The 24,698-nt window shown below is 40.2% G+C and overlaps 1 protein-coding gene across 4 annotated transcripts; it reads left to right on the plus strand.

The window, feature by feature from the left end:
• Positions 1-596: 596 nt before the first annotated feature.
• On the plus strand, positions 597-23,975 carry LOC106983032 (putative methyltransferase-like protein 21E). Of its 4 annotated transcripts, none has more exons than XR_008296479.1 (5): positions 597-2,895; positions 13,495-13,658; positions 14,797-14,914; positions 19,167-21,869; positions 21,962-23,975. XR_008296479.1 is itself a non-coding variant. In XM_015081186.3 (5 exons), exons 2-5 carry the CDS (start codon positions 2,826-2,828, stop codon positions 19,604-19,606), a joined length of 792 nt encoding a protein of 263 aa, XP_014936672.1. In that variant the 5' UTR covers positions 597-1,866; positions 2,816-2,825; the 3' UTR covers positions 19,607-23,975. The 4 variants fall into 4 exon arrangements, 3 of the variants coding, with proteins under 3 accessions (XP_014936672.1, XP_053073728.1, XP_053073729.1); XM_015081186.3 differs by having other exon boundaries at positions 597-1,866; positions 2,816-2,895; positions 19,167-23,975; XM_053217753.1 differs by having other exon boundaries at positions 19,167-23,975.
• Positions 23,976-24,698: the final 723 nt, after the last annotated feature.

Raw genomic sequence — 24,698 nt, forward strand, 5'->3', positions numbered from 1 at the left:
TTCTAGCCACTCTTTGGTTGGGGAGTTAGCCTCTTGCCCTAAACATCTTATTGAGCAAAGGCCTTGAGTGGAGAGTCAGTGCTGAGTGTGGGGTTTATTTCTCTGTGCTTCCTGGGATCTTGGGCTCCCGATTCCTGGCCACCTTGCTGGCCCCAAACACTGTACTTTGTCTCCTGGGTTCTGTGAGATCTGAAATTCCACTGGCATCCCTCCCTGTTGTCTTTCCTTTGCCCTCTCGGCCTCTTTACCCCAATAGTCAGCAAAAGCCTGGAATTCTTGGTTGCTTTGACAACTCTCTGATGACCTCTCATGTGTGTGTGTGTGTGTGTGTGTGTGTGTGTGTGTGTGTGTGTAATTTGCTTTTCTAGTTCTCAGAAGCAGAGGTAGGCTATAAGCTACTTACAGTTGGAGGCAGAAGTACATGTACTTTTCAGACAGTTCAGTGTAACTGAAGTGATCATTGTTATCATGTCACTTTAAATGATCGATTTAGGGATTCTGCCTCTTAAGAAATCCAGCACTGAGGTCTCGTGATCTTTTAAACAACCCCTTGAAAAAGGCAGGTTCTGTTTAAAAAACAAATTTTAATGTTTCTTTATTTTTGAGAGAGAGACCGAACATGAGCGGGGGAGGTGCAGAGAGAGAGGGAGACACAGAAGCTGAAGCAGGCTCCAGGCTGTGAGTTGTCAGCACAGAGCCGGACGCGGGGCTTGAGCTCATGTACTACAAGATCATGACTTGAGCCGAAGTCTAATGCTTAACTGAGTCACCCAGTCGCCCCTGGACAGGTAATTTTTATTCACCAAATGATTCTTTATTCTTGTTTTAAAGAAAGCCAAAGAGAGAGAATGCCCTCTGCCTAGAATTAACCACCTATGAATAATAGTTTTCATTGTTTAGGATTTTGCAGTTTGCGGAATATTTTTTTTACCTGCCATTTTTTCATCCCACAAATACTGCGTACCTTTTACATCCCTGTTTTATAGATGAGGGAACCAAGGAACAAATTAACTAAATGCTTAAAATCACAAGCAGATTATTGACAGGACTAATTAAAATTAGGTTCCCAGACTGCTAGTCCTGTCCAATATATTAACATGACCCCAAGTCAACTTTGTGTATACATCATGGTATATAATGTATTTCTTAGAAGATCTACCCACAGTCCACTAGTTTTGTTTACCTTAATAATATTGCTCTATTTTGTGACCTATAGTAACTTCTTTTTAAGGGCATTTTCAGTGCCTGGGGAAATGTATATGTGCTCCGAAGTGCAGCCAGGCGTATACATGTGCAGGTGCACAGGGAACATGCACCCTTAGCCTTCCTATTTAGTCTGAGCAGGAAGGAATTGAAACTTGATGCCTGTGCCCAGAGCACATTCTCTAACATTCTGGCATGGTTGTGTGATTCTAAAAATGATGTTCACACCCGGGCAGGTGACCTAAACAGTCCGCGGCCTCTGCGTCACAGGACATTACAGCTGTGAAGTCTTACATAACTCTTGGCATTGAGGTTCAAAAATGGATCACTTTGCTCACATAGTCTTCACGGACCTGTCCGAGTGGTTTATATTCGCCTACTGGCTCTAGCTCTATTCATGAGACACGCTCATGGAATGTTCCTGCTGTTCTTCAGCCCCCTTGTTTACAGGCATTCCAGCCTCCTTGCTGTATACCCAGAGGCTCCCAAAGCCGCAGCTGTCAGGATTCTAATCCCTTCCACAAGGACTCGCTGCCATTGTATACAGTAGCAAACTGCGTGCTTCTGGGCTCGCCTTTCATGCACCCTCAGTGGTCTCTCCAGCAAAACAAAAGTTGTGGATGATACTTTTTAAACTTCTAGAAACTCAGCCCACCCGTTTAGGTATGTCTGGATTTCACATTTAATAAATGTTGAGCTTTAGGCAGACACGTGTAATAAACACTGCGTCTTTTAGTGGAAGAGGAACGAAGTCGGGGACAGAACGCGTGGCCACTGTTGCTGTTGTTTCACCAGCGACCCCGGGGATGTCATTTGACTTTTTGTTTTCTTTGTCAACTGTAGGGAAAATAATTGGTCTTCTAACTTATTGAGGCATACTGCAAAGAAAAATGTGGTGGCTGTGAAAAGTGATTGGGGATCCCCGGAAGAACGGAGTGCTGTATAACTCCATGGTATTACAGGGATTACGTATGATAGGAGCCAAAACTGAGATGAAAAACATCAAATCATTTCTTCCCTAAATTGGAATAACAGCTTGTTTCAGCTTGTTCACAGGATATGCTCTATTTGAGAGGCACAGAATAATTAATTTTAAACATATTTGGTTCTTCAAAGTAGAAGCTACTTAAAAAGCCCATTTGGTGGTTGAGCTATTAGAACCTGGGTACTTCCTACTAATACGGTGATGGAAACAAGTGAACTTTATATCTACTGCTGTTTCAGATGAAAACTGTGGTTTTCACTACACTGAACAAAATCCATTTTCTCCCAATGTTTTAATCACCTCTTAAATGTTAAGATTGCTATCTGACCAGTCAGTATAAAGATGATGCCTTTTTTTGTGATAGCTAAGGTAGTCCCTGGTGAAGGATGTTTTCTTTCTCCAGTAGCTTCTAAAACTTCTGACTCTTCTCTGTCCGAATTTTTATTTGTATTGCATAGATTGTGTTTTGGTGGTCTATCTTAAATCCTGATTTATCAATATATGAAATTTTAATTGAATTTTCTATACTAGATTTGCTGTTACTTAAGCTTTATTAGGTAAATATAAAAGCACTTAACACACTTTTGAATTATTACCATTTGATATTTTATTATATTATTTGCCTAGTTTTCAAGAAATGATCAAGAAAACATCAATATATAGCCATCCATTAGTTCATCACTTAATGGATCCAGGAACTCAAAAAGGTAAATTATTTTATGTTTCTTTATGTAATTTAGCCAATTCTAAGAAGACAAACAACTAATAGAATATAAGTGCTTACGTTTGTGGTATTTACTAATGTCTTGCCTTTTTTGTTTTAAGTTTATTTATTTATTTATGAGAGAGAGAGAGAGAGAAAGAGAGAGAGAGAATCCCAAGCAGGCTCCACGCCCAGTGTGGAGCCCAATGCGGGGCTTGATCTCATGACTATGAGATCATGACCTGGCCCCAAATCAAGGGTTGAATACTTAACTGACTGAGCCACCCAGGCACCCCAGCATCTTTTTTTTTTTTTTTTTTTAAAGTTTATTTTTGAGAGAGAGAGGCAGGGAGGGGTAGAGAGACAGGGAGAGAGGATCCAAGCGGCCTCTGCACTGTCAGTGTGGAGCCCGACTCAGGGCTCACAAACTCACAAACCATGAGATCATGACCTAAGCTGAAATCAAGGGTCAGTCGCTTAACTGACTGAGCCACCCAGGTGCCCCAGTGTTCCCTAATGTCTTAAAGAGAACTAGGACTTATCAATTGCGTATTGTATCTTGGCTTGTATTTGCTAACCTGAAAAAATCTATAATAATGTGTGATGTCTACTGCTGTACCTATGGTCCTGATGATATGTTATAGATAATTTTGACAGACAAATTAGATATATAGACTTGCTAAGTACTTGGAGTCTTTTTTAAATACGAAAAAGTAGAATAAATTTTTCCTCACGTGCTACACACTAAATACATGACTGTGATTTCTAAGTTATTTCTTTTTAGATAGGAGGAGAGAAAAGTAGTTTTAGGTAGGGCTGCAAGTTTTTATAAATGCCTGCATGAAAGATGATTTAGACTTATAGAAAAACATTTTAAGTCTGTGTTTATGGTTCCTCTGATGTATTAATTAGAGAAAAGTACATCATGCAATTTGATCTCTGAGGATAGAGGAATTTAAGTTTGAATTCTGCTGCAATAGTAGTTATTTGAAATTGATTTTTACATCATTTTAAGTATCAAGAGTGACTTTTCATGGGTTGTGTAATGCAACTGTCCCCATTGCCTTGAGATAAAAGTGCAGACAGATACTCTTGACCGCCTTGGAGGAGTGACTACTATGTTTTTGTAGAACATTTGTCATACAAATTTAATTATCTTGGCTTCTTTCTTCTCTCTCCTTTGTCTATACACTGTGGAAGTTTTCTATGAAATGTAGTCCTGCTTTTTAAATTTTTCATTTTTTAGGTATACCAGGTGGCCTCTACCTAGGTGAGCATATCTTTAGGCCAAGAGAGCTGGGTGGGTGCCCAGTGTTGGCAGCCTATGTGGCTTCTACACAAACAGTTTTACTGTAGTGATTTTTGCAAACCTAAACATTTAAAGTCATGATCACTTGGAGAATCCAGCCATTTAGGTGATTTGAATGAAGATGCGATTTCTGTGCAGTTTATGAATAAAATTTCGTCATTATCATTATCTTTAGTAACAATACTTGGTTTCAACTGTGCGTACAATAATTTGGCAAGTTACAAAGGAAATGGAAGGGGTTCAAGGTAAGGTTGAGACAGAACTAGTATTAAAATATTTTATAACATGAGAAAACACACCCCATAATCATCTACAGAGCCAATTAAAGCTTAAAAAATATGTTCACAGGCAGAGTAAGTGTGTGCTGCTGGGGCATGAGAATCAGATGGCATTTTGTTGGAAAGACTTCCACTAACCAGTGGAACACTCACTTCTTGGGTGCTAAAGGATATTGACTTTCCCTGTCCTCACTCTTAAACTTAAGTGTCTTGTGCTTGGAAAAGATGGAGCAAACCCATAGCCCAGTTCTTCTATTTTGCCACTGTCCTGAAGGTCCAAGAATTCTAGGATGTCACCTAAATTATACACGGATTAAAGTTAGGACTGTGGTAGATACTAAAACTTCCTCTATCTGGTTTCTAATGCTACATCAAGAGTCCAAGCTGTGTAACACCTCATCCACATTAACTTTTCAAAATATCTTATGTTGCCTACCTCTCAACAGCCACTCTCCAGCTGTTAGCCTGCATAGCAATGTGTTACAAAATAGCTCTTCAGGGTCTGCAGTCTTGGAACAGGTTAGTCCTAACCCAAGGCTCAGTGATTTCTGTGCACGACTCCCAAATCAGCCTTACTGCCGTGTCAGATCAGAGCAGATACCAAAATGGGATTAAATGTTGCAGGAGATTTACCGGGGGAAGTGTTTGTGGAGAATAAGGAAGGAAGGAACAGAAGTGGGCAGGGGGAAGCCATCAGATCACGGCGCAGGTCTGACGTGTTCGAGAGGAGAGGGAGCGAGGCACCCACTAGGTACGGGTCATCTGTGGAATGGGAGCGGGCTGGCTTTAGCGGGTAGCCCCAAGGGGAGACATGGCTTCTGAGGGACACAGCGGGAGCTCTCAGGCAGCTATGGTCCCGGCGGCAGGCTCCCTTAGTCTGAACAGCACAGCTCTGTGGCTAGCATGTCCTACTGCAGGATAATCTGCATGATTTTTTTGCCTTTTGCAGATTTACACCCCCACCCAACCTATCTTTTCTGTCTCAGTTTATGGCAACTTCATTCCCTGGCTACCCAGAAATCTGGAATCGGCCTGGTCCTTCCTTATACCCTTCATCACTATCTCCCATTAATTTTACCGACTCCTGTTTCCTGACTCCTCATGCCCACAGACAGCATCAGTCACCTTGATTCAGGTGTTTATTATTTCTTCTCATGACTGTCATAGCTGTCTTCCACCTGGCTGCCCCTACTCTAGGCCAGCTCCCCCTCCTTATCTTCTGTACATCTTTCTTTATAGCTGCAGGATCTTTTCAAAAATTCAAATCTTGTCACATTTGCCTTGTGCTTAAAATTCCTCAGTGTCTCATTCTTTTCAGTAGGACAAAATCAAGACTTCTTAGCATGACCTAAGAATTTTATCTCCTGCAACCCCCCCGCCCCCCGCCCCCACTCATCCTACATTTTAGTTCTCAGAGTTTCCTAAACCGGAAAATTGGTCAAGAGTCTTTGCCAATGGGCCTTTGCACATGTTTTCTCTGCATGACGTCTTGCCCTCTCTCATTTGACTCCAGGACTCATAATCATCAGGGCTCAGGTCCTGCTTTCCTGAGCTTTCTCTTTCTATTTTTGAGTGAACTAGTTAGATCTCTATTATAACAGGTGTGTGTTACCCTATCTTTATATTCATAGTGCCCAGGTACTCAGTAAAATGAGTGGATGAATGAATTAGCTCTAACTGGGGCTATTGGCTGGACTTACAATTTGCTCATTAGGAATGATCTGTTTCTGGTCCCCAGTCAGTTGATTCTTTTCAGAACCAAGTATACTGTATTCTGTAGGGATATCAGGTGAAAACCTTCCACAAGCATCTTTATAAATCTTTCCAGAGTTGGATCAATGGCTTTTATAAGCCACATTACCTTAATATATAAAGAAGAAAGTTTTAGTAATTGTATTGCTGTTTAGGGGACATATCAAACTATAGTCTGAGGTGATAAATTTTACGTAGTAGGGGGAGTACGACCGCACATATAATTACTAATGTGAGAAATCATTCATAAGCAGCCTGAACAACTATTTGCTAAACTGACACATCCTCCACGTGTTGAATAAACATAACTCTTAAATAACAGTCTGCCTCAGACGTCTTCAGAACACCAGGGTGAGTGTCACGTTTGCATGTCCATTGCTACCCTCGAGGGGAGGATCTACCACAACTTCTATAGCTCGCGAAAGCAGGCTTGGCTCCTGGACCCAGTGTCGCCCTAGTTCAACTCTTGCGGCTCTTGCCAGGATCATTGCAACTGTGTTCTACTAATCAGCTTCCACCTAGCCTTCACTGCTGCTGTCAGAGCTAAATTTGCTCCTGTCAATTTCTGCCACAGCTCCTCACCTGAGAAGCACACACTTTTTCCCTTTGTCCCCACAAGTCCAACCCCAACCTGTCCCTGCAACCACTTATTTTCTACAGCACCCCAACATGCACCTTGTACACCAACTCGGGGGGGCTTTTGACCACTCCCCGGGAACTTTCCTCTCCCTTGACCTTGCTTCCTCCCTTCTCTGCCTGGCCACCTACCTCTTCCCTCCTCCTTGAGAACAGCTTCTCCAGATTCGCCCACTACTGGTGCTTCCCAGAGCACTTTAGAAATACTTTTTACTGTGCTTGTCACACTTCATTCACATTTGTTTAGGTGTCTGTCCCCATGGGGATCCCAGCAAGCAAACTTTGAGTACAACTAATTTTGGTTCTTTTTTTCCTTTCCATTTGCATCCTGAGCCATCTAGTAAAGGGCGAATTGTCTTTCTTCTGTAAATGTAACCTCATTTGATCCACTGCATCAAAGTGACGGCCTCTGTATATTCTTGAAACTAAGCAGAACTCCAGACAAAAAATATTTGTGAAATCTTCTCGGGGATTAGTTTTAACATCAGGCCCAAGACCTTGACATTGCTGAGACATCCAGAATTCTTTCAGGTTAGCCTGTGACCATTTACTAATTGGAAAATAAAATCTTTAACATCTTTTTTTTTTTTAATCTGTAGCTATTTCTAAAAAGCACATGACATTCATCTTTGAATAGAAGATTCAGTTGAATGACAAGGCTCTTTCATTTAGCAGAGGGGTTTTTACTTTAAATTTTGCTGACGGGTTTTCATGACAACCCTTAAATGGAAGCTTAAATTCACCTGTCAGAGCTATTAAAGACATTTTTTTTGGGGGGGGGGAGGGTGTACTTCTGTGATCTGACCCTTCCATTTATTTCTGTTGTTATTGACCTTAAAAGTATAAAAGAGAAGAATCTAGACAGAGCTCCTGTTTTTGAAGGCTTACTACAATCCAGTCTCTGAAGTGAATTTTCCTCTTAAGAAAAGCATCATCATAATGTAGCAGAATCCTGCTAATTTTCACTTCATACTTGAAACACCTTTAATTCTCAGGAGAACAAGAGCACCTGGTAGATTTTATTCGCTGTCAGCAAAGATTTTAATAGCAGGAAAATGGTGCTTAAGACTTTTTTGTATCAAAGAGCATTAAAAATAGGTAAGCCCGAAATAGCAACATAGTTCATTGTAATGCTGTCTTAATTATGTTTTATTTATAATTTGTTTTGATATTTGTTTCAATGTTAAATTCATTAATAATACTCTTAAGATTATAGTAGATAACTTTTATCTAAAAGTAAAGATAATCAGAAGCTTTCTGCTTTTCGTATCGGGAAGTCAAGATTCAACATTTTGTGTAACATGACTCAGTTTTAGTTACTTGTCCCAGGGCCTAAGTGCTAGGTAACAAGGGGAGACTATGTGTGGAAAAAATATTCTTCAGAAATATAAATTAGAATTCCATTGTATGATAACGATACTACTTTTTGGAAAAAATTTCTCTTCAAATCTTAACTAAAGGCCAAAGAATATCTATTGATTCATTAATCTTCTTAAGATTCATTCCCATATTCAACAAATAACTAAGCATCCATTTTATTTTATTAAAAATTGTTTTTAAACGTTTATTTTTGAGAGAGAGAGAGAGAGAGCGAGCGAGCACGTGAGTGCCTGAGAGAGCAGGGGAGGGGCAGAGAGAGACACACACAGAATCTGAAGCAGGCTCCAGGCTCTGAGCTGTCAGCACACAGCCCGATTCAGGGCTCGAACCCACGAACCGTGAGATCATGACCTGAGATGAAGTTGGACACTCAATGGATTGAGCCACCCAGGAGCCACATAAGCATGTATTTTAAAAAACATATTCTTTGAACATTATGTTTGGAGGATAGATTTCTCCTTTTTATTACAAGTTTCATGTAAGAATGCCCTTATAACTAACACAGCTCTTTCCACTGGATTCCGGTTCAGAGGCTCTTGTCATCAAAGCGGTGATATTGCTAAAACTTAATATTAAACATGTCTTTTGATTTAAATAAATAACTACTGTTAAAATTGTTATTTAAATCTTTAAATAGAAGTTTATGCTGAAAAACAGCAAAGTTTTAAGATAGAAATAACTGCGTGTGTGTGGGTGGGTGTATTTGCTTTTTTTTTTTTTTTTTAACATTTATTCAGTTTTGATAAACAGAGAGACAGAGCATGAGCGGGGGAGGGGCAGAGAGAGAAGAAGACACAGAATCCAAAGTAGGCTTCAGGCTCTGAGCTGTCAGCACAGAGCCTGACATGGGGCTTGAACTCAAGAACAGTGAGATCATGACCTGAGTGGAAGTCGGACTCTTAACTGACTGAGCCACCCAGGTGTTCCAACTTTTAAAATCCTACATATTACATCTAGACAAATTATTTTAAAGAGCCAAATTTGGTACATTGTAGTTTCCTGTTATAAATTATACTAAATTTTTCTGAGACTTACTTCTTAAGGAATGCCTATAGTATTTGTATATTATTTAAATGTAGAAGAGAATATTAATATAAAACATTATCAATTAAATTTTATTCAACCTGACAATATTTTCTGTATGATACATGGCATCCTAGGTATATAATTAATTTTGAATGACCACATATGGGTAGAGTTGTACTCTTTTAAGTATATAAGCAATTAATAGTGGCTATTGTTTCATTAATCTCTTTGGAGATCCTTTATTTTGGAAAGTGTAAATAATTGATTATAATAATATATTCACATCTGTATTTTTAGATCTCACTTCTTTATGAAGGTAAAGATGTAGTCATTCTTAAAAAAATGACTAGTTTTGTTTATTTAGAAAGACTGTAAAAAACAGGAATCATCTGCTATTACACTCTTGTTAGGACAGCAGCACTAATCTGGTCTACTAACCTTTAAAAGAAAGTGCAACGTCAGAGATGTCAGGTTGTAGCAGTAAATATTCACTGGCAAAGTTTTTATATCAAAGATTGGAACTTTAGGAGACACTCCTGGGATTTAGTGTACTCTAACATCTATTAATCCCTGATACCTTGGGTAACTTCTCAGAAAGCACTGCATTTACAGAGAGTATGCTAGGAGGTCCAAGAAGGCACACTCAGCTAAAGGTCAGGGAAGCAATTAATGTTCTCTGCTTTTCCCTAAAGAACATCCACAGCAAATCTGCCTCCTCCCCTACCCCATTTTAGCAAGGCATGCGAATATAATGAGATGAAAGTTAAAGTTCAAGAAAAGCATATTACCAACATTATTTGGTTCTTAGAGTCCTTCTTGCATGTGAATGCATGCCATCATTGAAAAAGTGCAGTGCAATTGATTACAAGGGTGGCTTTTACTAAAAGTATTGGTTTTTCATTTCTTAACTTTTTCTAGATCTCTGCCAAGGGTCAGTGTTTGTGGTGCTGTAGACTGGAGTGTAGACTGGGTCCTTCCTATAGTGTGCTGTTAAGTTAGAGTGTTTTGGGGGTGATACCTGGTTCTGTGTGGATCCTTGGAAGGACTCTACTGAAGGATCACAGAATTTAGGATGGGAAATCATGTTGACAGGAAGTCCTTCCTGTGACTGTGGCCTCTGAAGAAAGTTTTCAACAATGTCAAACTTGATCTACCTCCATCTTGCCATTCTGCTCCCCGAACACTAGGGAATGATGTTACTGAAGCTAAGAGGACAGAGCTGGCAATAACATCTTCTCTTAGGACTCAGGGACTCAAGACTCTCACTTCTATTCTTGCCTCAGTGCAATGGAGAAGTTTGAAAGCCACTTGAGGCTTTCACATACTCTTGAGTCCAGAATTTTTAAGACTGGCACTGGGGCCATGTATGTATTTGCATATTTTCCCCTTTGCTAAAATTTTGGAACACATTTTAAAAATAGAAGTTTGCTCACCATGAAGCTTACTTTTAGGAATAATAGACACAAAAATTGGTGTCAGATTTTGGCTTAATATTGAGAAGAATTTCCAATAGTCACATTTTCTAAATGCACCTCGTGAAGTAGCACATTTATCTTCATTGGAAATGCTGAAAGAGGTTGCACAAGCTGACTATGTAGTTTACACCCAACAGGAACATGAGGTTCCCAAATTAGGTGTAAGGTTCGGCTAGAAGGTATCTGAGGTGTTTTCCATCTTGACATTCTAGGATTCTATGACATTTTAATTTTGAGTGGTGCATCTGTTTTAAAACTTTGAATAGTTGCAATGTTGGAAACTGTGAAAGTTTTTAACTTTTTGAGATTTGGGAAATAAATTTTCTAGCAGGAGCTTATTTTCTATGGAGACCAGAATGAGAAATTTTTATACTGCTTCCCAGTTTTTTGGAAATACTTGTATTTGTTATTTGTTTATTTACTTGCTTATTTTTGGATCTCAGGACTGAGGTGTGAGTTAATCATCCCCATCAGGTCATGATGCACTCTCATCAGGCAAGACTCCACTGTTGTATGTATATCTGTCTGTATGTTCCTTCCTTCCTTCCTTCCTTCCTTCCTTCCTTCCTTCCTTCCTTCCTTCCTTCCTTCCTTCCTTCCTTCCTTCCCTCCCTCCCTCCCTCCCTCCCTCCCTCCCTCCCTCCCTCCTCCCCTCCCCTCCCCTCCCCCTCCCCCCTCCCTTCTCCTTCCCCGCCTCCCCCTCCCCTCCCTTCCTTCCCTCCCCTCCCCTCTCCTCCTCTTCCCTCCCCTCCCCTCTCCTCCTCTTCCCTCCCCTCCCCTCCCCTCCCCTCCCCTCCCCTCCCCTCCCCTCCTTCTTCTTTTACCTGTTAAGAACTATGTTGAAGAGAACTAGACCCGGATTCAGTGCTGAGGTGGGGGAAGTGGCCAGAAGGACTAGCCAGACTCAAAAGCACAGAAACAAGACTTGAAAAGTCAATGGAATTTAATGATTGGTATAAGAAATAAATAGCTTCTCCGTTAATGCAAATCATAGATCAAAGGTTAAACTTAAGACAGTTCCTTTGTGAAGACATCCCTTAGTAACCACCACCATGGTGAGTTACCCCTTCTTTATTTAACTCTGGAATTGTCTTTTATTCCCCAGCTTTACTGAGGCATAATCGACTATTAAATAGAGGTTATATACATTTAAGATGTATGATTGATGTTTTGAGATATATATATATATATATATATATATATATATATGTATACATATATATACATACACACACCCTTATATATTATATATATGTATAGATATATATTATATATATGTATGTATATATATATGTATATATATTACATATATGTAAAAATAGATATATATGTCTATATGTATAGATATATAGAAATGAACATGACAGGCTAATTAACATATCCATCACTTCACATTGTTACTGTTTTTCTTTTTATAAGAACACTTAAGATCTACTCTCTTAGCAAATTTCAAGTATTCATTATTATTAACTGTAGTCACCATGCTCTACATTGGATCTCTAGAACTATTCATCTTGCGTAAAGGAAACTTTGTACCCTTTGACCACTATCTCCCCCTTGCCCCTAGCCCTGCCCCTGGCAATCACCGTTCTACTCTCTGCTTCTATGAGGAAGTATAGAATTTTCTGTCTGGTACCTCACAATCCAGTATTTTTGTTTACATGGTGATCTTGTTTTATTATTAGTTTCATGACCAAAGTACAATAACAGTTATAATAATGATAATAATTTATCAAGCTTTAGGTAGCAGTCAAGGTGCTAAGCACTTTACATGAATCATCTTATTTAAAGCTCCCAACACTATTTGATGTAGATTCTTCTGTCACGTTTTACAAATAAGGAAATAGAGACTTAGAGGTGTGTATCTTGCTCCGTAACTAATTTGTTAACTTCTTAGAGATGGCTAGTTTTTAAAAGTTACATTATAGCTTTTTAGGAGTAGAGATGGAGCTTTGGAGCCACCAAAAGAATTCAAATTTAGCTCCTTCATTTACAAGTTGCGTGAGCTTGGTCAAGTTATTAAAGCTCTCTGAATTTTAGTTTTGTTATCTGTAAAAGTACAAAGAATAATGCCTTACCGCACAAAACTGTTGCAAAAATTACATGAAATAAAAGAAATTACATGAAGTAACATATATAATATATTTAACATGGTCTGGCATGTTTAAAATGTGCTCAGTAACTGGTGATGTTGCCTATGAACCTTATGCAGTGTCCTGGATATTAAGATGCCGTTAATTGCCCCAAAGTAATGTACTTAAAATAAGTAATAATAAAATAATACAAGGGTATATTGTTGGGTGGTATTGAATATCTTTTGTCATAAAGGGAATACTATGATGCATTTTTGAAATAGCTGCAATTGCATTGTGTAGCCAATATGAATAGTCAAGATCTTATGTTTCATCGCCAATCTTTCTCTTGTTTTAGATAAATAGATTGGTAGCCTTTGAAAATCATTGCTTTTTTAAAAAATATCAATTATTGTTTGTTTCACATGGCTTTGCAGAAATGAATAATGGTGATTTCAACTTTGGTGAAAATCAGAAAGCTGTGGACATATGCAATGTTAGCTTGTAGTATGAGTTATTTTAAAATAGTTCACCTTGCTATTATACTGTAGATAAGGTCAATGAATATTCAAAAGTAACTTAGAATAAGTAGAAATGCTACATTTCCATCAGTTCTTTTTCCTGGTTTTTACTAACACAACAACCACAACCATTAACTTCTTCTTTTCCTTTCAGAGAAGAGAGATGATGACAGCAAGAAAGTGGTTGCAGAGATCATGGCAAGATGTTTTGTTCCAAGTTTAATAACAACCACCTCCTGGGAGGGATTTCATTTTGTTGGTCATGAGATTCGGATTACTGAAGCCATGGATTCTTACGGTGCTGTTGTTTGGCCATCGGTATAATTTCACATAGAATTTGCTACCTTTCAATGATTTTTCAGCCAGTTTTGTTCATTACTGTGTACTATTTGGAAGAAAGACAATAGGTTCTATTGTTCTCGTTTATGACCTCAAACAGCACTAAAACTTGGGAAAACACTTCCAGCAATCAGTTCTATTTTTGACTTGAAGGGTTGATTGACAACAAGCACTGTTTACACTGCCAGTGTTTTGTGACCATTGGAGTTTACAATAGCAAACATTTTTATTTCCCATTAAAACTGGCTCCATTTGAGTTAAATAGTCATAATGAAATCTATTAGTCTCAACATGCAGAGTGTTCTAAAATGTCACCAATCCTTTACCAATTGTTCATGAAGGGGACAGACCACCCCCTACCACTGTCTGCCCCAATCCCACACACTTCTTTGAAATGACTATTATTATTAGAAGTTGCTTTCTTTGTTTTATTTTATTTTTTAAAAATGTTTATTTATTTTTGAGAGAGCACGAGTAGAGGAGGGGCAGAGAGAGAGAATCCCAAGCAGGCATCACTGTCAGCACAGAGCCTGAAACGGGCCTTGAACCTACGAGCCATGATCATGACCTGAGCGGAAGTTGGTCATTCAACTGACTGAGCCACCCAGGCACCCCAGAAGTTGCTGTCTTTAAAGATAATCAGGGGCATCTGGGTGACTCAGCTGGTTGAGCATCTGACTTAGGCTCAGGTCATGATCTTGCAGTTCATGAGTTTGAGCCCCGTGTTGGGCTCTGTGCTGACAGCTCAGAGCCTGGAGCCTGCTTCAGATTCTGTGTCTCCCTCTCTCCACCCGCCCCCTTCTTCTGCTCTGTCTCTCTCTCAAAAATAAAAAGAAAAAACATTAAAAAAAATTTAAAGATAATCAAACCTACACAATTGAGTTCCATAGTTTCATTTCTCTTATCTCCCCAACAGTACCCAAGGACTTTTTCTAGTCTAAATATTGAACCTATTGGAGGATGTTCCTCTGTTGTGATGTGTACATACACACACACATGTTCACACATGTACATACATATAGTATTAGTGTATATGGTGTATTTATCTAATAGACTTTAATTTCAGTTTCTGTTGTTACTTGCCGAGCACTTTTTTTTTTTTTTTTAACTTTCATAGGCCCTTGTTCTATGCTATTTTCTGGAAACAAATGTAAAGCACTATAATATGGTTGACAAAAATGTGATTGAAATTGGAGCTGGAACAGGGCTGGTCTCCATTGTGGCAAGTTTACTTGGTAAGTAAGGACTCTTGATTGAATGGGGTCAGAGAATTACATGATCAGATGCAATTACTTGCTTTTGCTGTCTAGTTTACTATAACCTAGGCTAATTTTTAGCTCCTTAATTGTTTGAATGGGCTTCATCAAGAAACACTGCCAATTTTATTTATTTATTTTTTTGTTTGTTTGTTTTGAGACAGAGACAGAGACAGCGAGTGGGGAGGGGCAGAGAGGGAGAGAGAGAATCTCAAGCAGGCTCTACACTGTCAGCGCAGAGTTTGATGTGGGGCTCGAACTCACGAAACCGCGAGAGCGTGACCTGAGCTGAAACCAAGAGCTAGACACTTAAGCGACTGAGTCACCCAGGCATTCTGAAACACTGCCAATTTTAAAGTCACCTTACTGGTTTCTTTCAGAATTTTCTGTGAAGTTGTATTAATTCTGCTCATGGAGAACCAAGTCACGAGTGTATTGTAACTGGGAGCTGTGTTCAGGCCTCCTGGCTGCTAGGGGAGTCATGTGGGATACAAGGCCCAGGGGGACGTCTTGAGCTGGCTCTGGCCATCTTTGTTTAAATGGTAGCCCTGTTTCAACATTCCTGAGCAGCCAGATATTCCTTTTGGGTTTTGGAGCCCTGTGCTTTTGTGAAAAAGCACCTGTTGGAAGAGAGAAGGAGTATTATCAATCATGTCTGCTTCTAATTTTAGGTGTTTCCCCTTGAATTTCTTTTCCCAGCTCATCTCTGTTCTTTTTCTGGGACCCCTTCTTCTCTTACCAGTGTTCCTTTGTCTCATGGAATGTGTGACAGTCTCTACATACGCCTGAGCCTGCTTCACTTCCTCTCTTGTTGTTACCTGTTGCATTGCCTCTGTTTAGCTGCCTTCTCTGATGGGTGCTCCCCAGGTCTGTCTTGGTTTTCTTGATCTTTAGAAGTGCACACCTGCCAGTCTACAATCTTGAGAGGAATTCAAAATTTAGCAATTTACAATTTTCTAAATGCTGGGGAAATATAGGACCCTTGAAGTCTTCCATATATATTTTAAAATTGCTTCTTCAGATATTGCTTTCTGAAGTCAGTATTCCATTTAGTATGGGTACTCAGAGAGGTACTACTGGATTTGTACCCAAAGGCTTCCTGATCAGGAGCACATTTGTGCTTCAGAAAGTCATTTGTTCCATTAAAAATAATTGGTCCTTTTAGGCTACTTGTATAACAACACAAATAACAAAAGATGGAGACAGATGGTGTTCTGCTCTCTAGACACAAAGATCTTCATAGTCAGGTAGTTCATATTCACTCTGGGCAGTTGGGGGTGGTGGTGGGAGGAGGCCTTCCTGATCTTGGGATTTTAAAGAGATTTGTTGAAAATGATAGACCCACCCACACTAGAATGTGACAATTCATATTTCTCTGATTCTACCAATGATACGCATGTTTCATATTTCCCACAAAACATAATCAATGGCCAGAGAAACTTGTCATCGTGAGTAAGGAGTGGTTTCTTAACTGGTCTGGGCTGTGCTATACTTCTGTCCCAGTTCTGCTTTCTTATTTCTTACACCAGTCTTTTCTTGTCTGATGATGTGGAATTGGCCAGTCCCTAGATTTATTTACACGTTATATTCAGTCTCTGCTACTGCTCAAATTTTACTTTAAGGGCCAAATTTTATTGGTTATTGGTTTTTACAATTTTGCCTCTTCCAATTTCTTCCTGAAAATGACCACTACTATTCGCTTTTCACTCAGAGGCTGTGCACATCTTCTTCATACGAGTATTCTGTCCTGCATCTGTGATCCTTGGCTGTAGGAACACTATGTGTGTGTCAGGGCTAGGTTTTAAACATCTTTTGATGGGAAGATTCATATTTGTAAAGTGGTCAAGCTGAGAACTTGGGCATAAACATGGATGTCATGACATTTCCAATGTAATTGCATTAAAAATTCTTTCTGCACCTGAGTGCCTCCTGTTCAATGATAGAATGCCCATGTAATATACCCTCATTTCAGTTCACATGACTTGGGCTCAGCATTCTTTTAGCAAATAACCTATGCACTGCAAATAACCTATGTACTGAAATAACCTATTTCAGCAGTGACTTCTGATTTTTCCATTGAGGGTTCCAAATACTTTTTTCTTTAATTTTTATTATTTTATTTTAAATTTATTTATTTTTAAATTTACATTCAAGTTAGTTAGCATATAGTGTAACAATGATTTCAGGAGTATATTCCTTAATGTCCCTTACGCATTTAGCCCATCCCTCCTCCCACAACCCCTCCGGCAACCCTCTGTTTATTCTCCATATTTAAGAGTCTCTTATATTTTGTCTCCCTCCCTGTTTTTATATTATTTTTGCTTCCCTTCCCTTATGTTCATCTGTTTTGTATCTTAAATTCTTCATATGAATGAAGCCAAATGATATTTGTCTTTCTCTAATTTTGTTTGCATTAATACCCTCTAGTTTCATCCACACAGTTGCAAATGACAAGATTTCATCCTTTTTGATTGATGAGTAATACTTCATTGTAAATATATACCACATCTTCTTTATCCATTCATCCAACAATGGACATTTGGGCTCTTTCCATACTTTGGCTATTGTTGATAGTGCTGCTATAAACATGGGGGTGCATGTGTCCCTTCGAAACAGCACACCTGTATCCCGTGGATAAATGCCTAGTAGTGCAATTGCTGGGTCGTAGGGTAGTTCTATTTTTAATTTTTTGAGGAGGCTCCATACTGTTTTCCAGAGTGGCTCCACCAGCTTGCATTGCCACCAGCAGTGCAAGAGATCCTCTCTCTCTGCATCCTTGCCAACATGTTGTTGCCTGAGTTGTTAATGTTAGCCATTCTGACAGGTGTGAGGTGGTATCTCATTGCGGTTTTGATTTGTATTTCCTTGTGGATGAGTGATGTGGAGCATTTTTTCATGTGTCGGCTGGCCATCTGGATGTCTTCTTTGGAGAAGTGTCTATTCATGTCTTCTGACCATTTCTTCACTGGATTATTCACTGTTTGGGTGTTGAGTTTGATAAGTTCTTTATAGATTTTGGATCCTAACCTTTTGTCTGATATGTCATTTGCAAATATCTTCTCCTATTCTGTCGGTTGCCTTTTAGTTTTGCTGATTGTTTCCTTGGCTGTGAGAGATTTTTTATTTTGATGAGGTCCCAATATTTCATTTTTGCTTTTGTTTCCCTTGCCTCTGGAGACGTGTTGAGTAAGAAGTTGCTACGGCCAGGATCAAAGAGGTTTTTGCCTGCTTTCTCCTTGAGGATTTTGATGGCTTCCTTACATTGTCTTACATTGAGGTCTTTCATCCATTTTGAGTTTATTTTGGTGTCTGGTGTAAGAAAGTGGCCCAGGTTCATCCTGCATGTTGCTATCAAGTTTTCCCAGCACCACTTGCTGAAGAGACTGTCTCTATTCCATTGGATATTCTTTCCTGCTTTGTCAAAGATTAGTTGGCCATACACTTGTGGGTCCATTTCTAGGTTTTCTATTCTGTTCCATTGATCTGAGTGCCTATTTTTGTGCCAGTACCATACTATCTTGATGATTACAGCTTTGTTATACAACTTGAAGTCTCGGATTGTGATGCTTCCAGCTTTGGTTTTCTTTTTCAAGATTGCTTGGCTATTCGGGGTCTTTTCTGGTTCCATACAAATTTTAGGATTATTTGTTCTAGCTCTGTGAGGAATGCTGGTGTTATTTTGATACGTATTGCATTGAATATGTAGATTGCTTCGGGTAGTGTTGACGTTTTATCAATATTTGTTTTTCCTATCCAGGAGCATGGAATCTTTTTTCCATTTTTTTGTGTCTTCTTCAATTTCTTTCATAAGCTTTCTATAGTTTTCAGTGTACAGATTTTTTATCTCTTTGGCTAGATTTATTCCTAGGTATTTTATGGTTTTTGATGCAGGAGTTTCCAAATCCTTTGACTTTTCCCTTTCTCTAGATTATTTTTCTCCTAGCGTATAGTAAATAGAAAATAACAACAGAAATAATAATAAAACAAAAACCCCAGGAGAACAGAAAATGCAATGGAATGCAAAAGTACCATGGGAATCTAATTTTTTTTAAGGGGATGTATAAGGCTACTTTAGCATCTGTTTTGAAGAGATTTCCTTCCTGTGTGTAGTGACCAGTCTTTTCCGTGGGGTTAGCGATTGTGCAGAATTGTAAATGCATGTTGGCCTGAAACCTGATTGCTTTACCTTATCCCTCGAGGGTTACTTTTCCTACTGTTCTTTGTTTCATAGGTGCACATGTGACTGCCACAGATTTACCTGAATTACTTGGAAACCTGCAATATAATATTTCCCGAAACACCAAAATGAAATGTAAGCATTTGCCTCAGGTTAAAGAACTCTCCTGGGGTGTAGCTTTAGATGAGAACTTCCCCAGATCTTCCAACAATTTTGACTACATCCTGGCAGCTGATGTTGTCTACGCTCATCCTTTCCTGGAAGAACTCCTCGTTACCTTTGACCATCTGTGCAAAGAAACTACCGTCATCCTCTGGGTCATGAGATTCAGGTTGGAGAAGGAAAATAAATTTGTAGATAGATTTAAGGAGTTATTTGACCTGGAGGAGATTTCCAGTTTTCCCAGCCTGAATATTAAGTTGTATAAAGCTGTGAAGAAAAGCCGGAGGAGTGCAAGGAAAGGAAAGGTGGTTTCCAGAAGAGTGTTCCTTTAAAGAAGACCCTGGATGATCTGATGTAGCAGTGACTTTCCCAAGTCACTTGCCTCATACACTTGCCTCACCCCAGACAGGAATTTTCCCACATATAGCACCTGAGTCTAGAAGATGGCTAAGCCGTACCGTGTGGTCATTGGTTAGGACACAGTTGACTTTTCTTATCCCTCAATAGCACCATTTATTATTATTATCATTTTATTAAATGGTACTATTGTTTTTAATGTGTAATTGTAGGATAATTTTTAATATCTCTAAAATGAACATTGCTATTGCTTTAGACATGAGCTTATCTGATTCTTTAGAAATAAAGAAATGGATTACAATGGGATCTGCAAGTAAATCTGAAAAGGCAGATACATAATATAATGGTAACTAGGAGATTAATTTTGTGGTTTTCCTTAGTGCCACCTTATAGATGGTCTCTCCTTGGCAGGGTAGGCCTCAAGCACAACCTCTGAAATCAATCATGCATGTGGAGCTGAGGTTACAGGCAAGGACATTTCATTCTAGTAAATGAAAAATGACGGGAGGCCAGCATTAACACAGTTGAGATTTTGGAGAAGTAATTGTTTAATTTTCAAGCCATGTACAGTTATGTTGTATCACAGAGAGAGAAATAAATATAAAAACTTTGGGTTGAAAATACACATGAAAAGATTTGGGCTCCTAAACTCAAATCACCAGATACAGGGTTGGTTTTAAAGTTTAAAGCTTTTCTGATGCACATATATAGACCTGGATACCTGAAATCCTATGTGATTTTCTTCACACAGACCTTAGAGATTAGAACAAAGACCGATGTAATTAAAGTCAGTGCAAGGAGGGTAAAAAACGAGGATTCTGTACCAGTGGTTCAGACTCCATTGGTTGGTGGTTATCACTTTTGTGATGTTCCTCAGGCTGGTACTTCTCCTAAGCCCAGCCCTGTGCTTTGCTGGAAGTTGTCAGCCACTCAGGGTCCAGCAGAGCTGACAGAAGGACTTCCTAGGGTCCTGATGTCTAAGAAGGAGGCTGATGTACTCCCAGTGGGTTTTTGGCTGTGCAGCCCACAGGGCTGTCTCCCAGGGACTCCTGACATTTATGTGGTCTTTTCTGGTTTCACAGTCCATTACTACATAAAGTTGTGTGATCCTCAGAACTTTTCTAGGAAGTCTAGGGACTATCATTATCCCTGCCTCACATGCAGCCTTGCTGGAGCTGTGAGGGTGGTCACCTGCCCCAAGCACACAGCTCCAGAAGGTGGGCCTCAGACCCAGCTTGTCTGAGAAGAGGGCCTGTGTTCTTTAAGTTTATTTATTTATTTTGAGACAGAGAGTGAGAGAGAGTGAGTGAGCATGCGTACATGAGCAGGGGAGGGGTAGAGAGAGAGGGAGAGAGAGAATCCCAAGCAGACTCTGCACTGTCAGCACAGAGACTGACAGGGGGGTCGATCTCACAAGCTGTGAGATCATGATCTGAGCCAAAGTCAAGAGTCTAGACGCTTAACCGACTGAGTCACCCAGGTGTCCCTAGGGCCTGTGTTCTTCACAACTGCACTGCTTTTATGTATTTAGAACAGCAATTTTCAAGCTCCTTTGTAAATGGGTGAAGTCATCTCTTCAAAATGGGATCAGTCCCCAGAAAGGTAAGCAAAGACATTAGGAGAAGGAGAACCGCCCTTCCTTATATTTTTCCTTGTTTCTTGCCTTAACTGGGTGGTTCGTGCAGGTGCATTTGGAAGGTGACATTTAAGCAAAGCAGGAAGGAGGTGAGGGAAGAAGCGGTGCATATATCCAGGGAAGTGTGTTCTACGCAGAAGGGGCAGCCAGGCCAGGACCTTAAGACAGGAGCGTGCCAGTCCTTGAGCAGAAACAGCGAAGGCCAGTGTGCTTTGGAGCAGGGCGAGGGGGGACGCTGGTTAGTCAGAGGGGCTGAGGGGGCCAGGTCACGTCTGATCGTCACTGCAGGCTGGCTTCTTCAGAAGCAGACTCTGAGGTGGTGTCTTGTTCACCAGTTCTTGATCAGGGGGTGCTTGTTGGTATCTAGATTTGTGGAAAGGGGTGGGACAGAAGGTCGAGCTGCAGTGCAGGCCTGGCCCCTTGGGGCCCCGAACTGAGAATGGCCTGAATGGCCGTGTTGGGCCTTGATGACTCCACATCACTCAGTCACTGGATGCACGCTGCCCTGGGAAGGCTCTGTGACCTCATGTGAGGTGACCCTTCGGCATCCCCAAGGATGCTGACAGCTGAGGTCCGTCTACTGCAGCACTTCGAGCAGCCAGGTAAGAAGTTTTCCGGAAGGGGACTTGGGCAACACATCACAGTGTGCACCACTGCCTCTAGGGCCACTGAAAGCACTTGGGCTTTTTTCCAGTGAAGTGGAGAATCGATGGATGATTGCAGTAGAGGGAGACAGCATCAGTCCGGGTGAGGACCACGCTGGCTGCCGTTTGGAGAATACTGTGAAGTGGCCAAGGGACCAGTTAGGAGGTTGTGGCAGCCGTCCAGGTAACCAAGAGGGCGGAGCCCGCAGCAGGAATGAGCCCTAGAGGTGGTGAGAAGTGGTCATTTGTAGAAGCATTTGGAAGCCGGAGCCAACAGACATTCCCTCCGTGCCAAGGAGTCAAAGGTGATTCTAAAGTGTTTGAACCCAGCTATTCGATGTAACGTTAGAGTCCTCAGCTTAGAGATGGTTTGTAAAGCTCGTTCATGGAGCAAGAGGAAAGAGAAGAAGGCAGGGATGGAGCCCCGAGGCTGGCCAACATGAGGAGCACACATAGGTGTGTTTGGGATTTATTTGAGCTTGTGCCCCTCACCCACAAGTTATGATAGTATCTGTTGACTCTTGAAACCACAGCAGTTTCAAACGGGTCAGCGGAGTTCCAAATCTCCTCACAGCTGACTCGCGAGCTTCTAGGATGGTTTTAGCTGTGGTGGCAGGAATCCAGGGCTAACACGTGAATACAATGGCTCCTCTGCTAAATGTTTGACTATCACTACCCAGCTATTTTTAGGTAGAATAGATAAAGTGTCCTTCTTTTCCAAGACCGAGTTAGGACCAAGCCAGCCATATGGTTCTTCTTTTCCTAAGTGTCAGTCTGTCAAATGCAACGTTCCATAGCCATTGTTTTATTCTGTTTATAGCATTCACTTGCAAATTTTAACACCCACCCACACACACTGTGTGCCTGTCTACTTTTATCTTTTTGCTTTAGGTTCTCCACACTTGTCTAGATTCAGTTTCATAATAATTTGATTTCAAAAGATGTCATTTGAGGAAGTCTTTTCTATCTTACAAGTTTATTTTATGGCTAGGAGTTGATTTGTTAACTTTAGTCCAAGGTAGTTTATGAATTTTGCCTTTACTCCACTTTTTCTGTGCGTGTGTGTGTGTGTGTGTGTGTGTGTGTGTGTGCTGTTTTTTTGACAAGTTAAACTATGCTACTGAAAACCTAGTCCAATTCTTGCAGTGACTTTCCAGATTTCTAATAGAATAAACACACTGTCAAGGTTTTAATAGAGGGTTATCATAGAATAGTTGTTGCTTCACAGCAGACGTACCAACTTGCTAGCGATTCTCTGCAGCTTAAAATTTACGGGGGCACCTGGGGGGCTCAGTCGGTTGGGTTTTTGACTTCGGCTTAGGTCATAGATCTCGCCATTCATGAGTTCAAGCCCCACGTCAGGCTCTGTGCTGACAGCTCAGAACCTGGAGCTTGCTTTGGAGTCTGTGTCTCTCCCTCTCTCTGCCCCTCCCCCGCTCACACTCTGTCTCTGTCTCTCTCTCAAAAATAAATAGACATTAAAAAAATTAAGAAAAATTTACATGTTACACACAGGTAAACACAAAAAATTGCTGTGCCCCAGCCAGTATCAATTGACTTTAGGAAACTACATACTATACAAAAATCTTCTATTTTAGAATTTACTGATATGTCCTATTTCACTTGTGCCAATTTTTGTCAACCAGAATTAAAAAAAAATTGGTTTCTATTCCATATTTATATTCTTTTTTTGGGATAAAGATTTGTGGTATTGGGTAACTTCTGAACAGATTTGGAGCCAATGGTATAAATTCATTATTGTGGAAAAAACAGGAAAGGAAACATAACAGAATGTTCCTTTATTTTATTTTATTTTATTTTAATTTAATTTTTTTAAATCCTTGGGTTCCAGGAGCATGAAGTTCTCTGTAAGTGCCTGGTCTTTGTGGGCAGAGACCGTTTCCAACTTGTTTTAGTTGTTTTATTTTTTTATTTTAAAATTTTTATTTTATTTTTTTAACGTTCATTTATTTTTTGAGAGAGAGAGATCCAGGGCGAGCAGGGGAGGAGCAGAGAGAGGGAGACACAGAATCTGAAGCAGGCTCCTGGCTCCGAGCTGTCGGCACAGAGAGAGGGAGACACAGAATCTGAAGCAGGCTCCTGGCTCCGAGCCGTCGGCACAGAGCCTGATGCAGGGCTCAAACCCATAAGCTGTGAGATCATGACCTGAGCTGAAGTCGGATGCCCAACCAACTGAGCCACACAGGCACCCCTCCAACTTGTTTTAAACAATACCATTGGTGTATGGGCAGGTAAATCATTTCTGAATATCCTTTGGAAGTAAAACATATCCACTGGGTAGGATTTTCATACAAGAAAAGATTTACATGTACTAACATTGAAAGCAAACTGGGAACCTTGGGCTTCAGAAATAAAAGATTAAAAAAATGTTTTTTTTTAATGTTTATTTATTTTTGAGAGAGAGAGAGAGAGAGAGAGAGAGAGAGAGAGAGAGAGAGAACGTGAGCAGGGGAAGGGTAAAGAGAGAGGGAGACATAGAATCTGAAGCAGGCTCCGGGCTCTGAGCTGTCAGCACAGAGCCTGATGCGGGGCTCTAACTCATGAACCATGAGATCATGACCTGAGCCAAAGTCGGTCGCTTAACCAACTGAGCCAACCTGTTTCCTCTAGAAATAAAAGATTTAAAGTCAACCTTAAGTAGATCAGATGGGTTTATTGATACGCTTAGAAGAAAATTAATAACCTGTGCCTCCTCCTTCATTGAAACTTAGTTTTCAATGAAGTCTGCATGTGGACGAAAATAATTGTCAGATATGTGCATTTTTT

This window comes from Acinonyx jubatus, chromosome A1, assembly GCF_027475565.1.
Source record: "Acinonyx jubatus isolate Ajub_Pintada_27869175 chromosome A1, VMU_Ajub_asm_v1.0, whole genome shotgun sequence".
NCBI lineage: Eukaryota > Metazoa > Chordata > Mammalia > Carnivora > Felidae > Acinonyx > Acinonyx jubatus.